This window comes from Nicotiana tabacum, chromosome 22 (genome assembly GCF_000715075.1).
Source record: "Nicotiana tabacum cultivar K326 chromosome 22, ASM71507v2, whole genome shotgun sequence".
Taxonomy (NCBI): Eukaryota; Viridiplantae; Streptophyta; class Magnoliopsida; order Solanales; family Solanaceae; genus Nicotiana; species Nicotiana tabacum.
This window is the reverse complement of record NC_134101.1, coordinates 120,659,524-120,680,523: the sequence shown is the minus strand read 5'-3', so window position 1 is coordinate 120,680,523 and position 21,000 is coordinate 120,659,524. Positions and strand designations below refer to the sequence as shown.

At 34.2% G+C, this 21,000-nt stretch overlaps 2 protein-coding genes across 3 annotated transcripts; both read left to right on the top strand.

The window, feature by feature from the left end:
- The first annotated feature begins 5,146 nt into the window (after positions 1-5,146).
- Positions 5,147-11,687, top strand: LOC107788770 (polyamine oxidase 1). Of its 2 annotated transcripts, XM_075244441.1 has the most exons (10): positions 5,147-5,304; positions 5,405-5,654; positions 5,854-5,976; positions 6,077-6,138; positions 6,268-6,422; positions 7,562-7,705; positions 9,013-9,162; positions 10,563-10,817; positions 10,960-11,041; positions 11,133-11,687. In XM_075244441.1, the coding sequence occupies exons 1-10, from the start codon at positions 5,253-5,255 to the stop codon at positions 11,345-11,347; spliced, it is 1,488 nt and encodes a 495-aa protein (XP_075100542.1). In that variant the 5' UTR covers positions 5,147-5,252; the 3' UTR covers positions 11,348-11,687. The 2 variants fall into 2 exon arrangements, with proteins under 2 accessions (XP_075100542.1, XP_016465965.1); XM_016610479.2 differs by lacking the exon at positions 7,562-7,705.
- Positions 11,688-16,372: 4,685 nt separating this feature from the next.
- Positions 16,373-20,916, top strand: LOC107788771 (putative glycosyltransferase STELLO1). The gene is made up of 3 exons (XM_016610480.2): positions 16,373-18,490; positions 19,975-20,101; positions 20,175-20,916. The coding sequence occupies exons 1-3, from the start codon at positions 16,800-16,802 to the stop codon at positions 20,640-20,642; spliced, it is 2,286 nt and encodes a 761-aa protein (XP_016465966.2). The 5' UTR covers positions 16,373-16,799; the 3' UTR covers positions 20,643-20,916.
- Positions 20,917-21,000: the final 84 nt, after the last annotated feature.

Genomic DNA, 21,000 nt, shown 5'->3' with positions numbered 1-21,000 from the left:
GTGTACATTTGGTGTGGTGTAAGAATGTCATACTACTTTGTTTATTCAATGGAGAATATTATATGTTTCTGTTCGATCCGTACATGCATTCGAGGAGTCCTAGTCTATCTAGTCCCTGCATCGCTCGGCCTAGAGGAGTAGTCGATAGGCGGGGCGATGAATGACTTGCTTAAGCTTCAGGTCGTCTTAATGTATGGACGAGATCAAATTTTGGCTAGTTGTATCATCGCATAGTTGCTTTGGCGAGTGCATGGGTGAGTTTCACGCACTTGTGTTCTGTCTGCATGTTGGAGAGGCTCGTATGTTTTTCGGGCTGGTGACCCAGTCCCAGTCTATATATACTTTTCCTTTATGGTGTTAAGCCCCAACTTGTTGGAGAGATTCGTATATTTTTCGGGATAGTGACCCAGTCCCAGTCTATATAGAATTTTCCTTTATGGGTAAATTTTGAAAAAATAAAATTAATTCCTTATTGTGGACCATAGGGAGCATGTAGTTTTACTAGTCAAAGTGATTTGATTTCATCACTTTTGGAGTAACTATACGAAAGTTACTCTCCCGTTCACTTTACTTGTCCAATATTTTACAAATATATTTTCACTTTTACTTGTCAATTTTCGCATATCAAGAAAGAACAATTTTTTTCCTGTTATACCCACAGTATTAATTACTCACTTCAAATTATTTTCTCAAATCCATTAAAAATATGCATCAATTAATATGAATATCATGGTAAATTATGCACTTCATTTATTATTTCTTAAGAGGTGTGCAAAGTCAACAATGAACGCGTAAAAATGAATGAAGGGAGTATATTCGTGGCCAATTGCAAGTTGAGTGAATGCAAGACGGACAATCAATCTAAGTGGTGAATTTGCAGTATTGAAGGAGTTTTGTTCAAAATTTAGTTAATTAATTAGCTTGGAGTTTACTATTTAAGACTTCTCTACAACGGGCAGTGGGAAATGGATCGTCATCTTGAAAACTGGTTATAATAAGCATTTTTTAAGAGAAAATTTCGGGAGAAATTCAAAAATAGCTAGATTTATAAGTGGTTATTCAAAAATAGTCACAGTTTCAAAAGTAATCGAAATTTAGTCACTTTTTATGTCAAGATAAATCTGAACGAAAACACTATTCAAAATAGGGGAAAATACTTTAGTATTATATACTGGAATTCCAATACAATGTACTGGAACTCCATTATATTATACTGAAGTTCCAGCATAAGTATACTGGAACTCCAGTATAATTCCAGTATAATATACTGGAACTTTCTGCGTGTTGGAATTCCAGCATAATATGCTGTAAGTTCATACACAAGTGCACCGATCTCTAGTATATTATGCTGAAACTTTCCGTGTTGGAGCAAAATAGTGGCTATTTTTCAATGACTTTGCAAACACTGGCTATTTTTGAATGACCAATTCAAGGCTAAATTTCAACATCCAACTCCAATAGATTCTCGAAATTACTATTTAATTTTTAAAAAAAGATTGCCCAAACTTTTAAGTTAATTTTCGAATCAGTAATTGTAACTCAAATATTGGTTCAATAAATCAATTCTATTTGAATAGTAAAAATTAGATTTTTAACAAGTTTAAATATGTGCGTTTAATTCTTTCTTTTTTGAAGGGGTAAGTTGGCACATTAGTTCAATCTACCTTGTTGATATTGATATATACTAGAGGGATATTCTTTTATATTACAATACTCTAATTCTCTCTCTCTTTTTTTCTTTTTTCTTTTTTATACCTTAAGTGCTATATTTATAATCCAAATGTCGGCATATCTTATTTCAGATTATGATATTAACTTAACTACTAGTAGAGAAATTCTTTATAACTTCTTTTTTAAATTTACTGCTAATTTGGATGGATTTTAAATATTACATAATTGATTTCAAATAGTTTTTGAATTATAGGAGGCGACTCTGCGCATTTCCCGGTTGTTATGGGATTGCACCAAGGTTCTATGCTCAGCCCGTTCTTATTTGCCTTGGTGATGGACGCGTTAACACATCATATTCAAGGGGAGGTGCCATGGTGTATGTTATTCGCTGATGACATAGTTCTGATTGATGAGTCGTGAACTAGTGTTAACGAGAGATTGGGGGTCTGGAGGCAGGCTCTTGAGTCTACGGGCTTCAGGTTGAGCAGGACGAAGACGGAATACCTGAAATGTAAGTTCAGCGCTAAGTCGAGGGAAGTTGGCGTGGAAGTAAGGCTTGAATCACATGTCATCCCAAGTAGTGACAATTTCAAGTACTTTGGGTCGGTTATCGAAATGGGAGGGGAGATCGACGAAGATATCGCACATATTGGGGTGCAGTGGATGAAGTGGAGGTTAGCATCTGGAGTCCTGTGTGACAAAAGAGTGTCACCGATACTCAAAGGTAAGTTTTACAAAGTGGTGGTTAGACTGTTACACCTCACAAGATTATGTCGATGTTACACTCCATAATATTGTACGTTGGATTTGTCATAAGATAATTGAAATCAGTTCAAGGACAAGATTATTTTGAGGTTATAAGTATTATGTTATTTCAAATAAGGGATAAGCAAATTCGTGAAGGTGAAATGGTAAGCGAATCAAAGAAAATGAGTTTTGACGAAGTTTGACATTTTGAGATAAAATACGGTCCAAACTATAATACCCCATATTTATGGACTAGTGTCATACAAAGTACCACATGATCATGATAGTAAGGTATATAAAGTGTGTTAAAAGTGAGTAGTATTTTAAGTAATTTGAGATAAATCTTAATTATGTAGAAAATTGGACAATTATGGATTTTAGTAAGAGATTAACTAAGTAATTAAGTTATTTGGATAAGCCCCCAACGTGGCAACAATTAAGTGTGGATTATAGCCCAAATAAGTGACTCTTACACCTGTAGCAAGGTGGCACAATTAAAGAGATTTGTGGCCAAGTCATCATCATAAGTAGGCTCACACCAACCAAGATTAAAAGCCTCTCAAAATCACTTAAGAGAGATGCTTGCATCTCTACAATGAAATGAAGGGGAGCTTCAGTAATTCATACGAGATTGTATCATGTAATAACAGTGCGAAATGCAATTCTAAGAGAGCATGGTACAATTTTTCTCAAGAATATCATACGAATTTTTTCCTACTTCAATCCGCCGTTATTTATTTTTTGCAAAAGACTTGTGTTAGAGGGATTGTCAAGAGAATCGATTCAGGTATGGTAAGGCTATCCCTTCGTTCCTTTTGACATGATCCATACGACACAAACAAAATGAGTAAATGCACAACTTTCATAAATGCGTCTATTAATAGAAGCATTAGGGGTGCCTATGTTCTTGATTCCCCATATGTCCTATTATTTTATCGTATGTTCATGGGTCTCAGAAAATACGTAAGTTGATAAAGTTTATTTCATGATATTAATCAAAGGCGTAATGATCTTAAGACATACCAAGAAACTTTATTAACTCACTTCTTATGCATTGCATTCAGTTATACATGCACATTGTCCCATGACCAGATGTATTGCATTCAATTATACATGCACATTGTCACAAAAGTCAGAGAGTGTCCCCCAAGTACTACAACAAAAGATTAGCTAAGGAAATAAGGAAGAAGGCTTCAACCTAAGCATAGTAACTTGAAGAAGAAATGGTTTTGTAACAACAGTCTCACTACAACATTATATGCACTCCATAAGAAAGTGGCACCTATCGTGGCTAATGAACGGGAAATAAAATCAAAAGTAATATTCGAGATCATATGAGTTGCACGAAAATTCCGGCATGCGTGGGAACTAAGGTAAGCTAAGTATACACACAACAAGGGGCTCAAAGACCAGGAAAAACAATAGCTTACATTTATAGAAAGCTGAGAAGGAACAAAAGGAATTATTCAATCAATGATCCAGAGTTAGAGCTCGTTTGGATGGGCTTATTTTAAGTGGATTTTAAGTCAAAATAGCTTTTAAGCCATAAGTTAGAAATTCTAGCTTTTGGCTTGTTTTTGTCATTTTAACTTAAAAACAAGGGCTTAAAAGCACTTTTTTACTCTATCCAAACACTACAAAAGAGCTTAAAAGTTATTTTGGCTTAAAAGCACTTAAAATAAGTCAATCCAAACGGGCACTTAGTTACTTTATGAATACACTTAATATTTCGGACTATTATCCATGCAATATATGTGTTGACAATCATTCAGCCGTAGAAGACTCCGATATAATTTAAAAGAAAGAATTTAGTCTAGGTCATAGACAAAGGATTAAATTGTTAGAAGATTATATCATGGACATTCCATAGCGTCCATGAAAGGCCAAAGTAATAACTAATACCATAAACCGCAGATCGGAAGATAGCTTAAGCTTACATAAAGGTTGACCAGATGGAAGAGGAAACTAAAGAGTGACATCAACTAAGTAAATCAGGAATCTGATTATTGGACCCAGAAAATTATAGAAATTATGATTGAGAGCATAGCGAAGTTACTCTTAAAAATACACATGTTTACCTAAAATATTAATATTAAAAGATAAATTTCTTAATATGTGTGAAAATAATAAAAAAATTTACTTATTTTAGACCGGAGGGAGTAATATTTTTCGGGTCCTTCTTATTACGGATGACGATGAGTGAAAAGCACGTGTCTCAATTCACAAATAGTCTCACTTTATACTCTTCTAGTTAAAAGAAAATTCTTGATTTCAAGTGATGATAGAGAAAAATATGAAATTCAGTCCACGACAAATTCTTATCTTTGTCAACAAAGTAAATTAGGAATAATTAAGTTCCAGGTTTAAATTATAGAGACGACAAAAATTATAAGATACTCCTACTTTCTTGTCATATGTCCATGTCTTAATATATGTGTCAATGGAAACCTAATAATATGTACAAACTGACCCGATGACCCGACATAAGATTCTAGTAGCATTATATTATAGCCTAGTGAATAATAAAGTAAATAAAGATTAAAATTTAGAGACGATAAAAAAACTGAATAATTTATTTCTAAAAAAGAAAAACTCTCATTCCCAAATAGATAATTATACACAATTACGTTAATCCTTAGTGATAATAATAACAGTAAATAAAGGAAAGAGAGAGTTGTGTTTCCCCAATAAGCGGTTGAAACCAACTATAAAAACCGACTCCCGCTATTTCTTCTCCTATTGCAGACTCACTTATATACTCATTCAAGACTCCTTTAACTCTCTGCTTCTCCCCCACACCTCCAACCCCACCCCACCTCCCCTCGGCCTCTTTTATGGCAACTCCCCGTCGCTGCTCTGTCGTCATAGTCGGAGCCGGCATCTCAGGTAATTCAAATTCTGGATCTCTTTCTTCAAATTTATAACCATGTTTCTGCATTCAAATACAAAGTGCGATGTGAATAATAATATTTGTTGATTTCTGTAGGTTTAACGGCGGCGAAGGTGTTATCGGAGAATGGGATGGATGATGTGATGATATTGGAAGCGTCTGATCAGATAGGTGGCAGGATAAGGAAGGAGGAATTCAGCGGAGTAACGGTGGAACTCGGCGCCGGTTGGATCGCCGGCGTCGGTGGTAAACAGTCTAATCCTGTCTGGGAACTTGCCCTTCAGTCTAATCTCCGTACTTGCTTCTCTGATTACAGTAATGCCCGTTACAATATCTATGATCACAGGTTCGTAATGGTAAAAAATATATTTTATTTTAACTGTAAAATGTTTAAATTGAATTTATTTGAAGTATAAGTTTATATTATGTGTGTATTGGTGTACTTAATGATGATGTCCTTGGGGTGATAATGATGGTTTTGTGTTTTTTTTTTAATTGATATTGATTTTGTTTAATTTTTGTTTTTGTTGCATTACAAATTAAAGTGGGAAGATATTTCCGAGTGGAATAGCGGCGGACTCGTACAAGAAAGCGGTGGACTCGGCAATTCAAAAACTCAGAAGCCAAGAAGGAAACAACAACCATGAATCCTCTCCTGAAACGCCGTCGTATGATTTACCACTTACATAACACTCTGTTTTCGGTTCTTTCTTTTTTTTACAGAATTTTCGCAATAATATTTTATTGTCACTCTCGATTTTGTTGCAGTACTCCAAAAACACCGATAGAGCTGGCGATTGACTTCATTCTCCACGACTTTGAAATGGCAGGTCAATTTTTCAATTTTCATTATATCATTTTTGCCCCTTTTTTCCTTAGTATTTGAACAGTAAAGTGATTTTTCTTTTTCAAGAATTCTGGGATTGAAAAATGTGAAATTATTGTTTTGAATTTTACAGAGGTCGAGCCAATATCAACATATGTGGATTTTGGAGAAAGAGAATTTCTAGTTGCTGACGAAAGAGGGTATGAGCATTTGCTTTATAAAATGGCAGAAAACTTCCTTTTTACCTCTGAGGGTAAAATTACGGACAGCCGTCTCAAGCTCAACACGGTAAAATTTATATTTCTCTGATATTGGTAGATGACATATAAATATTTACTATATATACGTTTTTTGTTTCGTGATGGGCCAATTTACAACTACTGTAGAAATAGTAGGCAAAGTTGATGAACAGAAAATGATACTGATAAGGTTTAAAGATTTGTTTTTTATGCATGGAGTAATTTATCTTTATTTAATTTGTTCTGTTAAGATTGATTGACCCACCAAGAGTCTGCAGAAAAGGACGTTTTCCAATTCCAAGGACTATTTATACTACTATTATTATCTTTTTAATTGAAAAATCTTCCTAAAATGTGCTTTACCTCCTATTTAAAGTAAAAAGCAAGTTGTAATAATTTAAAGATTCATCACCTCTTAAAAGTAACTCGAGGCAGTTTGGTATTGGAAGATTTTCCTTGACTAGATATAAAACAGAAAATGAAAAAGGAAACTAAAAGGTAGGGAAAAGCCAAGTAAAAGGAAAATGAAAGAACCTAAGAAAGTGATTTTCGATTTATACAAATTGAAGTTTTCTCTTTTCTGTGGATTGATTTGATACGATGATAGAGCTAAAATGATAAAGACTTGTTCCTAATCATTATAATGGGTACCATAAAAGAGAGAACTTTCCTATTCAACACATTACTTACCATGTTAATTTTTCTTGAAATTAACAAAATTTAGAGGCTAAAGCCACTTTTATATAATGCAATCAAATGCGGGTCCAAAGATCCACTAAATACAGCAAAGAGGCTACGATCCTTCACCAGTTTACCTCCTTTGCCCGCGGAACTAGGACAGTTCTTTTAAGTTATTGGGTTCTGAAATAATAATTTATACATATTCTATTAATTTCACAAAACAAATATAGAATTTGCACAAAAATTATTGGGTTCGTCCGAAAGGGGTAGCTCCGCCCCTGCTTGCTATAGAAAACTTGATTCAAAATAATCAGTGTAGTTTGACTTTGTACAGATTCTTATGAAGGGGATTGGTTTTTTGTCTCTTTTATAGGGGTGCCTAGGCTAGGCCACTGTGTTGTTTGTGTTGATTTTGAAATACCTACATCTGAATAAATGCTGCTACATTTATGATATTTTTGGTGTGGTAAAGTAATTTAGAATTCACAATTTACGGAAATGGGGCAGGTTGTTCGGGAAGTGCAGCACTCGAGAAACGGCGTCTTGGTGTCAACAGAAGATGGTTCCCTTTACGAAGCCAATTACGTGATTTTGTCTGTTAGCATTGGTGTTCTCCAAAGCAACCTCATTTCCTTCACACCCCCTTTACCTGTACGTCTCCTCTTTCATTTTGTTGACAAATTCAATCCAATCCAGTATTTCCAAACCCCAAGGTGGATGCAGTCTTTGATAATGAATTAAACTGAATCCAATACTGTTGATACAAAACATAAGTATATATATATACGATCCGTGTAAGAAAAATTACTAAAATGAAAAGTATGTCAGTTTAGTGTAAGAGCCTTAAAGGTCGAAGGCGTCAAATTGGTATCCTAGATCTACCTCTATGTCCACCCCCTATAATTTAATGCCTAAGATTACAAGGTGTAAGAAATGATAGATATTTGCTTCACGTGCACATGGATGGATTGTTGAGATCTTGAGCCTTTGATGCTCACAAAAAGTGCATCGCACTTATTACAGTCCAATAATGTGATAGCTTGAGGCTATGGCTAGGATATAATATGGGTCCCCTGTTCCCGGTTAGACTACCTAAAGTTGGTGACCTGCAAATTCTGACCCTGTAGTATATTAAATACCAACAATGTTGAAGAGGTCAGCATTTCTAGACATTGAGCTACCCAACATTAATTTCTGGACTTGGTTATTTGAAATGGTCTCCACTGATACCGATCTTTCAGATTCATGATTTAAGTGGTTATATGCCAAGTGTGGACTACTGGACTGAATTTGCAGTTGATATACAGCTTGTTTTCTTGTTGGCCTTGACGTGGTTTCAATGCTAAAAAGTTAAATTGGACAGTTTTCTACATTTGGTAGTTTATGTCTTGGATGCAGACAGTACAACCTTATCTTCTGCATATGAATGTTATATTGATTTAAGAACAACTTCAATGGATCTGCAAATTAGCATCTAAGAAAGGAGAGCTTAAATTAAGATTAGTGACTTGTGTGCTGTCAAATTTAGACTAGTCTTATAAAGGAGTATTAATCTCCTAAACTATCATGAACACTCAACTACTTTATTTTAATATATTGGAGTAAAACCACCAATATATTAAAGAATTGCAGATAGTGAAGTTGCTTATCATCAGTTATTAGAAATGGCTATTAGCATAATTTTGTAGCTAATAAAAATAAATAAGTTGTAGCTTTTGAGGTGATTGGCTGCTGTACCTTTTATTTTGATTGATTTAACAAGGTTAATTGATACACTGTACAAGCAAAGTGTAGCGAAATTTTATTTGTTTTGTGATCAAATTATTAATGAAAATGATACGTAGTTCTTTATCTTTTTTACGTCCATTACACATACATCTGATATCAGCTTCACCTTTAGTACCGTAGTTTTCTTCTGCTTTTTAAAATTAAGCTCTTATCTGTATTAATTGAAACAGAGATGGAAGATGGAAGCCATCAGAAACTTGGATGTGATGGTTTATACAAAGATCTTTCTCAAATTCCCTTATAAGTTTTGGCCTTGTGAACCTGAGAAGGAGTTCTTCATCTACGCCCACGAGCGAAGAGGCTACTACACTTTCTGGCAGGTCTGCACAATTTATTGTCAAATGTTATGTCTTTATAATACATGTTGCCATATCTCTAACTCTAGTACACATTACTGTATTCTTTTGGTTCATTACTTGCATCTGGACTATTTCCTCATCTTGTTTTTTCTGCAAGTCCTGTCACATTCAGGGATAAGAGGATTTCTTTTTCATGTTCTCTTCTCTATTCAAAGAGATATATAATTTTATTCAAAGATACTGACTGTTCCTTTGCTACAAAATGACTGCCTTAAAGTAGTATTCTTAGGGGCTCAATAGTACATTGACTTTGCTCCAAGTTTAATCTATTATTTCCATATATTTAATCACCATTAGGAATCTGGAACTGGAAGTCAAGCTCATTCTATGTGTATTTACTAATAAAACAAAACCATGTGTGACAGCCCTAATTTGTCTGTCTAATGAATGGATTAACGCAGGAAACTGATGATAAGAACTGTACTTTAGCTAAGATAATATACAATTTTGTCGTTACTTGTGATGATGTGGCCCATATTAGGTACTCCTAACATTTTATTAACAACAAATAATCCTGGGCCTCCATACGTGTGGGTCACATGCATCTTAATGATAGCGTGGGATTTTATTGGGTTTGTTGTTGTTGTTGTTGTATTCTCTTTTTCCCTATTTGGGTTGGGTCGTTGCGCTACTACTTGGCAATTGACCTAGCTATCACAATATTCAATTATGTCATGGTAATCAGAATTCAGATGTACATCACCTTCAGCATTTCTACTATGCAGTGTGTTTGCATTAGCTTTGCAGTTCTACAATTGCTATTCTCGGGCATAAGACGTGCAGTTTATGGGGTAGCTCAAATTATCTAAATGTGTCTATCTGTAGGATTAGAATCAGTTACCTTTTTTCCCCCTGATTAGCCGAGTAGGCTAGGCTTATGCTCTTCTTATCCTGGAGTTTATATATATTCCAGTTACTATTCTCATTAAGTTCTTGATGACTTTAACAATGAAGTCTATCCTTCTCGTGCACTATATTTTTCCTGATTACCACTTACTTATGTGAGCATTAGTGCAGTGCTCGATCCGTCTCCATCCATTGATTTTGACATAAAGAATTTTTCTTGGTTATACAATTGTGCACTCATCTGAGCAGAATTTTGGCCTCTGCACCACATATCATATACACTACATATAAATTTTGAATCTTATGACATCGCATTGAGAGAATACAGAAGTACTCTTGTGCTTTTGGAGGACTCAGGCTTATATTTTTTTCAATTGTGCTTTTTTCAACTAGCTTTATTATATGGAGGACTTATTCACTGTAATTTAGTATTGCTGCTGAATGCATCATCCAGTCATTCTTATGGGCTGAGAAACTAACCCTTGCTGGCTGTTGATCTGTTTTGATGTTATCAGCACATGGAAAATGCTTACCCGGGCTCCAATATTCTGGTGGTAACCTTGACAAATGGTGAGTCGAAACGTGTGGAATCTCAATCTGATCAAGAAACACTAAGAGAAGCAATGGAAGTGTTAAGAAACATGTTTGGGCCTGACATCCCCGATGCCACCGACATATTAGTCCCGCGTTGGTGGAATAATAGGTTTCAGCGTGGCAGCTACAGTAATTACCCCATATATGTAAATCATCAACTCGTCCATGATATTAAGGTTAGCAATCTTCTTCTTTTCTCAGTTAGCAATAGTAATTTACAGTGTCCAATCTAAATAAATATAGGTATGAGAAGAAACTATGTTTTGAGAAACCGCTTCATTTATGCTCTTGTTGCAATGACATTCTTTCTTTTGTCAGGAACCGGTGGGGCGGATATTTTTCACAGGAGAACATACAAGTGAAAAATTTAGTGGCTATGTCCATGGAGGTTACCTTTCAGGTTAGTTCAACTCAAATAAATTCCTTTGACAATGAACTATTGGACAAAAACATGATTTTCTTTCCTTTCTTTGCATTACTATCTTGAGCAGGTATAGACACTACCAATGCCTTACTTGAAGAAATGAGAAAGGATGATGGAAGGAAGAATGAGAGTCAAGCTTTTCTGTTAGAACCATTGCTAGCATTAACCGGATCTTTGACATTGACACAAGCTGAGACTGTCTCAAGCCTCCACAAATGTGATATTCCGCGACAACTCTTCCTTAGTAACAGCAAATTGGGACTTCCAGAGGCTATCTTATGATTAAATGAACCTCTGAATAAAAATTACTCTGACAGACCTTGCCATCCAAGCTCCGATAAACTCGGTTTGGTTGGATCCGTCAACAAGACAGTACATGGCCTTTCCATCAACAGTGTGATGGAGAGAAAGCACTAAAGGAGCAAAGGAACTTGCCACGGTTGCACATATGCAATTCCTCTCCTTAAAAAGGATATTAGATAGTCTCCAGGAAATTCATTCTGAAGGAAATTCATTGCAGATACATACATTTGTTATTAGAAGTAAAATCATAGAAAGGTATCATGAGTGACAAGTGCAGTGCTAATGATATTCAATACAAAAGATAACTATGTTCAGTTGATTTTCAATCGCATTTCTTCTGTTCATCGATTATTTCTTATTTGGAACTTAGTTTTATCAGTATATATATAACTTTTGATATTGTCGATTGAGATGCTGAAAGTTGTGATTTCATTCTTACCGCGGAGAAGGGTCAAAAATGCCTTTGAATTATTGATAAAGGTCTAAAAATACCCCTCCATCTACCTTTTTGGTTCATTTATACCCTTTGACCATTAGGTCAATGCTGAATTTAAAAAATAATTATTTAAATTCCGCGTGGCAACTTCTTATTGGTCGAACTAAAACATCTACTAACATATTAGAAAGACCCATTCATATCTACCCATTTTTTCGGACTAACCCACCCCGAATATGACCCGAATAAAACGTTCAAATAAAAAAAAAAGACGCCCCACTTCCATCTAACCCATGGATACATGTGTTTATTTTCTTGATTAATCTCATGTATAGCATTATCATCGAATAAAGGTTCATGACCAAATTAAACACGGAATTTTTACATATCTATACACTATTTGAAACTTTATTATCCTCCCTACTCAAATTTCAATTTAATTACCTCTTATACACAAATTTATAAATTATATACACTTTAGGAATTAAATAAGTATCCTTTTATATTAGGAATTAATTATTTCCCATGCACTCTCTCTGTCTCTCTCTCTACTTCTCTATCTATCTCTCAATCCCTAATTCCAGTAATGTAGAGCAAAAGAAAAGAGAGCAGCAATTCCACCATTGACAGCCATTAAAAAGCTTTGAAGCTTTGAATTCGAATTTGGGTTTTCAAAAACCATTATTTGTTTGGATTTGGTGTTGTTGCAAACAATTGGGAATATTGTTTGGAGTTTATATCTCAATTTTGAGGGTGTTTTGGTGAAGATTAGACTTGATTTTGGCTGAATTTCAGATTGAAACTCGAAGAAGAAGAAGAAGAAGACATGACATACATTATATTGCAGAAATTGTAGTAAAGTTGTAGTAAAATTGTAGAAAAATTATATTATGTTGTTTATATATATATTTTTAATTGAAATATTGTATGAAAGTTGAAAAATATTGTATAAAAATTATATTTAAGTTGTATGATATTGTAGTTGTATATAACTAGGTAGAAATAATGTATGAAAGTTGTAGATAAGTTGTATAATATTTAATTAGTTGTATGAAATTTATTTTTACTATATATAAAATATACAAAAGACATATTGTATAAAATTTGTATAAAAATTGTATTTAAGTAGTATGATATTGTAGTTGTATAAAACTGGGTAGAAATAGGGGTGTTCACGGTTCAGTTTGATCGATTTTTGATTAAGACCAAAACCAAACCAATTTAATCGGTTTTTAAAATTTTAAAACCAAAACCAAACCAAATTAAATACAAACCATCGGTTTGGTTGTTATTTGTTTGGTTCGATTTTTCGGTTCTTAGTAAGCTAATAATAAGTCGATAATAGTGAAACAACACTATACAATAATCTGAAAATAATTTGCTAAATTTATACTTTTTTATATATTTCTTTCGGAACTGAAAGTTTATTTACCTCTTTATATGAAAAGAATGAACAAAAAAACAAACTTAAAGTTTGCTTTCTCAAGCTTTAGCCACTGTAGTCCTGCAATTTGAGTTTGCTTTCTTCACTCTTATGGTAGGATTTTTTTTTAACTCTTTTGTTAGACAAAAGTATATACGGAGGGTTAGAGAATTAAAGTCTCTTAAGGAAAAGAAAATCGGCCGATTCATATTGCTTTGGGCTTAGGTAATCTTTTAAGATATAAGTAGGATAAATCAAAATTCAAAATAACAATTAAATTGCATAAAATATTTAAAATTATTTAGAAAAAGATATTATATTGTATATAAATAATTATTAATTTTTGTATATCATTAATCAGTTTGGTTCGGTTTATTTTTCGGTTTTTTATAATAGAACCAAAACCAAACCAAATATTATCAGTTTTTAAAATTTAAAACCAAAATCAATCCAAATAAAAAAAATCAGTTTACTTAATCGGTTTAGTTTGATTTTCGGTTTGGGTCGGTGAACAGCCCTAGGTAGAAATAATGTACGAAAGTTGTAAATAAGTTGTATAATATATAATTAGTTGTATGAAATTTATTTTTACTATGTATAAATCAGATATAAAATATACAAAAACATATTATATAAATTTTGTATAAAAATTGTATTTAAGTGGACTGTTAAGCAAAGGAAGTCAACTCATTTAAAGTGAAAGAAAACGAAAAAGAACTAAAAAGGAAGCAACTGAGCAGTCATTCATTGTGCTAAAGATAGAAAACAGTAGCTCATCGTGTTTAAACGATCTAATGTAACAATAACCCACTTTAGAATTCTACGTTGAATTACAGCAGAAATAGAAATGAATTTTGCAGTCTAATATTTTATTTTGACAAGTTATTACCCCATCGAGTATGTTTCTAATAATTACATGGAACCATTGTGCAAAGAACTAGAGATGGGGCAAGGGAATGGAAATTGGCCAAACTGCACATTGCTAATTAACAGATGGTACACACAAATATGTCCTCAAACTGGAAACCATCAATTTCTAATGAATAATTAGTTAATTACTACTATTCCGTAAGTGATTACCGACCAAAAGTCAAATATTCGTATAGAGAAAGTGATGATGCACAATAAAGGACAAAAAAACTAGATCTCATGATTAGATTTTCTAAATCCCTAAATATAAATAGAAGAGGGGAGAGAGTAGAGAAAAAAGGAAAAGAGTGTAATTAAATCCCTTGATTGAAAGCACAAAGAATGGATTAAGAACCTTTTTAAGGTGGAATGTATATATTTTGTAAGCAAAACTTGTGTAGGTCGGATAAATAACAAAACATGGATAATTTTGTTAATAAAATTTCCAATAGTGTATAGGTATGCAAAAATCTCATTAAACAAACAAGAAAAGCCTAGCATGAATGAACCAATGATTTTTTTGACAATAATGTGGGATGAAAAACTAGGGGTAGTCCAACGGTTTATGATATCTCCGAGCAATCACTTTGAGATCTTTCCGTTATGTGAAAATAATTAAATTAAACTCATCTTGAATATAATGCAATTTGTGTAATTGAACTGGATGACATAACAAGAAGAAAAAAAATCACGTAGTAAATTTGTGTCAATCTGTTCGCTGCAACTTCCATGGAGCTTTTGTCCATGGAGTTTGATAGAAGTGGAGCCTCTTTTTTTTAGTTGAATTTTTTGTTCGGGTCGGGTTAGTATGAAAAACCGGTAGATATATGGGTGGGTCTTTCTAATAGGTTAGATGTTTTAATTTTGGCCAATAAGAAATTGCCACGTGAAATTTAAATACTTATTATTTTTAATTCAGCATTGACGTGACGGTCAAAGGGCATAAGTGAACCAAAAAAGTGGATAGAGAGGTATTTTTAGCCCAACAGATAGATGAGGAGTATTTTTAAACTTTTCTTAAACCCTTTTTCCGTTGTCACTATAACATGATCCTGACTCACATAATTTAGTTTCAACTTTCAGCTTTCGATGTTCTTCTACATATAGCACTTCAATTACTTACTCTGATCGCAGTTTTCTTCGTTATGTGTGTTTCTTGTATATAGTAACATGTTGCAGTTACTTCAAGAGTTTCTGACTCCTACAATTGAATTTTTTCCTCTAAGAGTAATATTTTACTCAATTTCCTCTACGTCTCATTTTTAATACAAGTCAATTTCCTCTCCAAGTATCTGAATTTATTTTTAACGTGACTTGCTTCAACTAACAGGCAAATATTAGTGCCTCACCTTCTAGTATTACTATATATGGCATATTTTAGTGCTGATATGTACTGATTTTTTTTTAATTTGAAAAAACATTTTACATTATAATGAGTACTTAATAATTCCATTAAAGGGTTAGATGAATTTAGGTTGGCCAATGGCTTCCACGATAGATCTATCAACTTCACATTACAAATGCTAAAGAAAGTGCTATCTTTTCTTTAGATACAAGCATATTAAGAAACAAGCAAAATCATCCATTAGTATAATAAGTCACATATTCACCTTAAATTCAAATAGAGGTTCTTTTCTTGAAAATTATTGTTTTATTTTTAAATTTTATTGTTTGAAATTGGTTTACTAGACTCTACTTCGATCAAGCGATATCATGTATTAAGTGAATCTTCACAAAATTTTGTAAGTGTCAAAACTATCTAGAACTCGCTTATCTCGTTACTTCAAAAGAAGTTGTCTTACAATTAGGTGACTTTCTCAATAACACGGAGTAGGTGAGATTAATTGGTTTAGTATTTAAACAACTTGATCAATATCTTCATCCTATCAAGACTGTTGAGACTGTTCAAATTATTTATTCGACCTTGAATCATTAGAATTTGTGGAAGGTTCATAAATTAAGTACTATACTAAATTGTTATTTACCACTCCAACTAAAAACACTTTTTGTTCCAAAATAACTCTCATGTTTCATTTAAATTGTTCCTTAAATTACATTCACTAACTTCAAAGGCAAATTTGTTTATTCTATTATACAAGAAGTATTTGGAAACCTACTTTTATTTATAGTAATAATAATAAACAACACTATCTCTACTTTTAAAATCAGTTTCATTAATAAAATTTTAATTCTTACGGTATGTTGCAATATATATTGTATAAATTCACCAATGATTGATACGAGGCGAGCTAATAACAAGAAAACAAGCCAAGGCTGTGAATCTCACGCGCGCGTGATTTCATTGAATTCTGAATATGAAATGTTAACAAACAAAATTGTCGGCGATTAAAGAGAGACTCAGTGTGTGTTTCTGGATGTATGTATTCCCTGTTGACTGACTGAGTGAAGCTGTGATTCAAGTTCAAGAGCCCCTTCCACTGCCAAAGGTGAGACTCACAGTCTCAGATCAGAATATACTTTTTAATTTTATCCATATAAAGTATAGCAATTACATCAGTTCAAGTTAGTAATCTGTGTAAATCTTGTAAATTTTCTTCTTATTTGATTTGAAGAAGAGGGTGTTGCATCAATGAGCTTTAAAGCTAATACCCATTTCAGAAATTAGTTTATATTCTGTAATTTTGAGGTAATTCTTTGATTTAATGATGGTTAATCAAGATCATTCATCTCCTAAACCTTCAAAACCCCATTTCTTGAAACACAAAGCTGCACATTATTCTGAGACTAAAAATCTTGACTTTTCCACATGGGTATCTGAGAACTCTGTGAAACTCACTGTTATTTCATTATTGACTCTTAGTGTGGCAGCCCTTTTTTATTTTCGTACTTCCAGTGTACCCTCCTCACTCCTATGCTTCCAGAATTCTCACCAAAGCCAAATTAAAAAACCAGAGTTACCAAAACTTGATCTTGATTCAGTAAAGCCAATTTTAGATAAGTCCTCTCCGTTTTCGTCGTTTCGCTCAGAGCAATGGATTGTTGTATCTGTATCAAATTACCCCTCCAGTTCACTCCAAAGTCTTGTTAGGTTAAAGGGTTGGCAAGTTCTTGCAATAGGCAATTCAAGAACCCCAAAAGATTGGAGCTTGAAAGGTGCAATTTTTTTTTCTCTGGAGCAACAAGCAAGTTTGGGGTTTAGAGTGGTGGATTTCCTTCCTTATGATTCGTATGTGAGGAAGAGCGTGGGGTATCTTTTTGCAATCCAACATGGTGCAAAGAGAATATTTGATGCTGATGATCGTGGGGAAGTGATTGGTGGGGATCTTGGGAAGCATTTTGATTTGGAATTGGATGGTGCCACTGCTAAGAAGCAAAGGATTTTGCAGTATAGTCTTGAGATTGAGAATAAGACTGTTGTCAATCCTTATATACATTTTGGGCAAAGGTCAGTTTGGCCTCGAGGATTGCCACTGGAAAGTGTTGGTTTTGTAAATCATGAAGAGTTCTATACTGAAGTGTCGGGAGGAAGGCAATACATACAACATGGAATATCAAATGGGCTACCTGATGTTGATTCAGTTTTTTATTCTACAAGAAAGACTGGGTCAGAAGCATTTGATATTATATTTGATGAACATGCCCCGAAAGTGGCATTGCCTCAAGGCCTAATGGTTCCTATCAATTCATTCAACACATTGTTTCACTATAATGCGTTTTGGTCGTTGATGCTCCCAGTGTCAGTCAGCACCATGGCTTCTGATGTCTTAAGAGGTTATTGGGCACAACGGTTGTTATGGGAGATTGGCAGCTTTGTTGTGATGTATCCTCCTACTCTACACAGGGATGACAATATTGAAGCATATCCATTTTCAGACGAAAAAGATTTGCATGTAAATGTGGGTCGCTTAATCAGATTTTTAGTTTCTTGGAAATCTGAAAAACAAAGGTTGTTTGAGAAAATCTTAGAATTGAGCCATTCAATGGCACTAGAAGGGTTTTGGAGCGAGAATGACGTCAAACTTACAGCTGCATGGTTGCAAGACTTGGCCGCTGTTGGGTATCAGCAGCCAAGACTGATGGCAGTACAGTTAGATCTGCAAAAGGCAGCTGTTAAACATGGAGATAAAAAGGAATTTGTCCCCCGAAAACTACCTTCTGTACATCTTGGGGCTGAGGAATCAGGTACAGTAAATTACGAAATTGGGAACTTGATAAGGTGGAGGAAGAATTTTGGCAATGTTGTGCTAATTATGTTTGTTACTGGGCCCGTGCAACAAACCGCATTAGAATGGAGATTGTTATATGGCAGGATCTTCAAAACTGTGGTTATACTGTCAACACAAGCTGATGCAGATCTTGCTGTTGAGCGTGGACAATTGGATCAAGCATACAAGTAAGTTAACGACATCATTATCTTCTATTTACACTTTCATAAAAATAAATCATTATTTACTTTATACAGTGACCATAGTCATACCCTATCAGAATTTAAGTAGTACGTAACTAGTATTGCCATCTAATGGCATGTCTTCTCAAGATTAACACAAAGTATTACTTCCCATCATTTTGCATCATATTTTGTATAACCAGCTAATTTTTCGATACATGCATTTTGATATCACTGAAAATACACTCCCTTCCAGGAAAAAATGGCCTACTTTCTCTTTTGGTTCATCCAAGTAAACTTGACATGTTTCGTTAAATGGAATTTTTTTTCTCCCTCCAGCTTTCAAACTATTCTATCAACTATGTCTCAACCCATTAAGTTGGTCGGGTATATGAATCGTCTATACACTTTTTTCTCTATTTGGAACCATTTCATCACTATACGAGGTAATTTTCTTAAAGACATAGTAGGGGTTATCTACAACTAGAGGTTCCATTAGTCATACATTTTTAGGTTCTCTAGATCTTGCACTTGTGATCCCTACATTGGTATATAGTCTATCAGTCTAGAAAGAGCTTTTAGACTCCTGATAAATACCAAACTTAACGTAAGTGTAACAACTAGAAGCTTTTATCCGACCTAGTTGGTATCACTTATATGGATCTTTTGCTTCCATTAGGTTTTATTCTTCACTAGGTATGCATTGATTCCAAGACATTGTTGGTCTTTTGAGACAATCTTCCTTCATTGGCACCTTCAGTCGTCATAACATGGTGCCTTTGGCTGGTGTATTGGGAAATGTACGATATGACCAAACAATCTTCGGTTTTCCTTGTCATTTTATCCCTTAAGTGTGCTACTTGTATCATTTGTTTAGTGTGATCATTTCTAATCTTGTCCAATTTTGTATACCATACTACCAAAACCTAACATCTGTATTTTTACGACACTCATCTTGTGGAAATGGGCCTCTAAGGCTGAATTTCCATGTAACATTATTGGTTGCCTCTGGTCTATAACTATATCTTTCTTCCCTGAGGCTTGTATTCTGTATGTAGATTGTTTTTATATTGAATTTTGAGGAGCAATGTGCTGAGGGTAGGAGACAAAGTTGCAAAGGTTTGCGCATTTATTAAAAAGGCTGGGTTGGGAGCCCAGGGGTTGTATGAGCTGGCTAACAGTTATAGGTAGTATTCCTTAGTGAAGAATATGTTGAAGTCCTATTTATGGTAATCTAGTGACACCTTTGTATGAAACTGGTCCTTCTGCAAAATATTCTAGTATCAACACATTCCTTTTCTGGGAGTGAATGGTTCATGTTGATTTGCGCATTTCATTCTATTATATGGCCATTTTCTGTAATTCATAATAAGACGTGTTTAATACAATTAGTACTTTGAATTTGTTTGTTACTTTTGTAAAGGTTGATTGGTTCCATGTGAATGGAGCTGGTTTGTACATTTGTTGCTGACACTCAAATCCATTCTCAGGTATCTTCCAAGGATATTCGAAAGATTTAATAGCACAGAAGGATTTCTCTTCCTACAGGACAATACAATCTTGAACTACTGGAACCTTTTGCAAGCCGACAAATCTAAGTTGTGGATCGCCAATAAGGTAACATATATGACCTGTGCATCATGGAAATTAATTATCCCAAAAACAAATATTCATCCCACAATTGAATCAGGTGCCTACATCTCGAAACATGATCAACGGGAAGGACTCCTCATGGTTTGTAAAGCAAGCAGATATGGTGAAGAAAGTAGTAAGCACAATGCCAGTTCACCTACAAGTCAATTACAAGGAGAATGGCCCAACTGACCAAAGCATCGCCTTGTGCGGCTCTGAGGTGTTCTATGTTCCTCAACGTTTCATTCAGGACTTTATTGATCTTGTAGACCTAGTTGGTGATCTGGATATACACCACAAAATTGCTGTACCCATGTTCTTCATGGCCATGGATTTACCTCAGAATTTTGACACCTTGCTGAATAAAATGGTTTATAAGACAGGAGCATCGTCGACCAATTTGTTAAATCTTTATTCAGCTCAAGTACCTGCTGTGCACCCATTGGTTGTCTCCAGTGAATCTGATTTTATTAAGTTGATAAGACTCATGGCAGCTGGTGATCCTTTGCTGATGGAATTGGTTTAGGATCTCATGTTAGTTTGATACTGAAATTTTAGAAGACAACATCGTGTATAATAGAGTTACTCTTCCAGCTGCTCATTCTCAACTTGGAGGAAAAAGAAAAAGGTAGAGTTTATAGTGAAATCTAATAGTTCTTTTTTCTTCTTCAGAGATGGATCTCTATCAGTCTTTCAAGTGTGTAGTCTTATAATCATTGGTCATTCCTCTGTTTGTTATCCACCTGTATACACATTGACAATTGAAATACGCCCTTATTTGATTGATTTTTTATTCTGTACTTTTTATCTTCTGTGGATTGTGGGTATTAGCTGATATTGCTACTTCTGAGGAGCCTCAACTTGGATTAAACGCCTTGGATAAA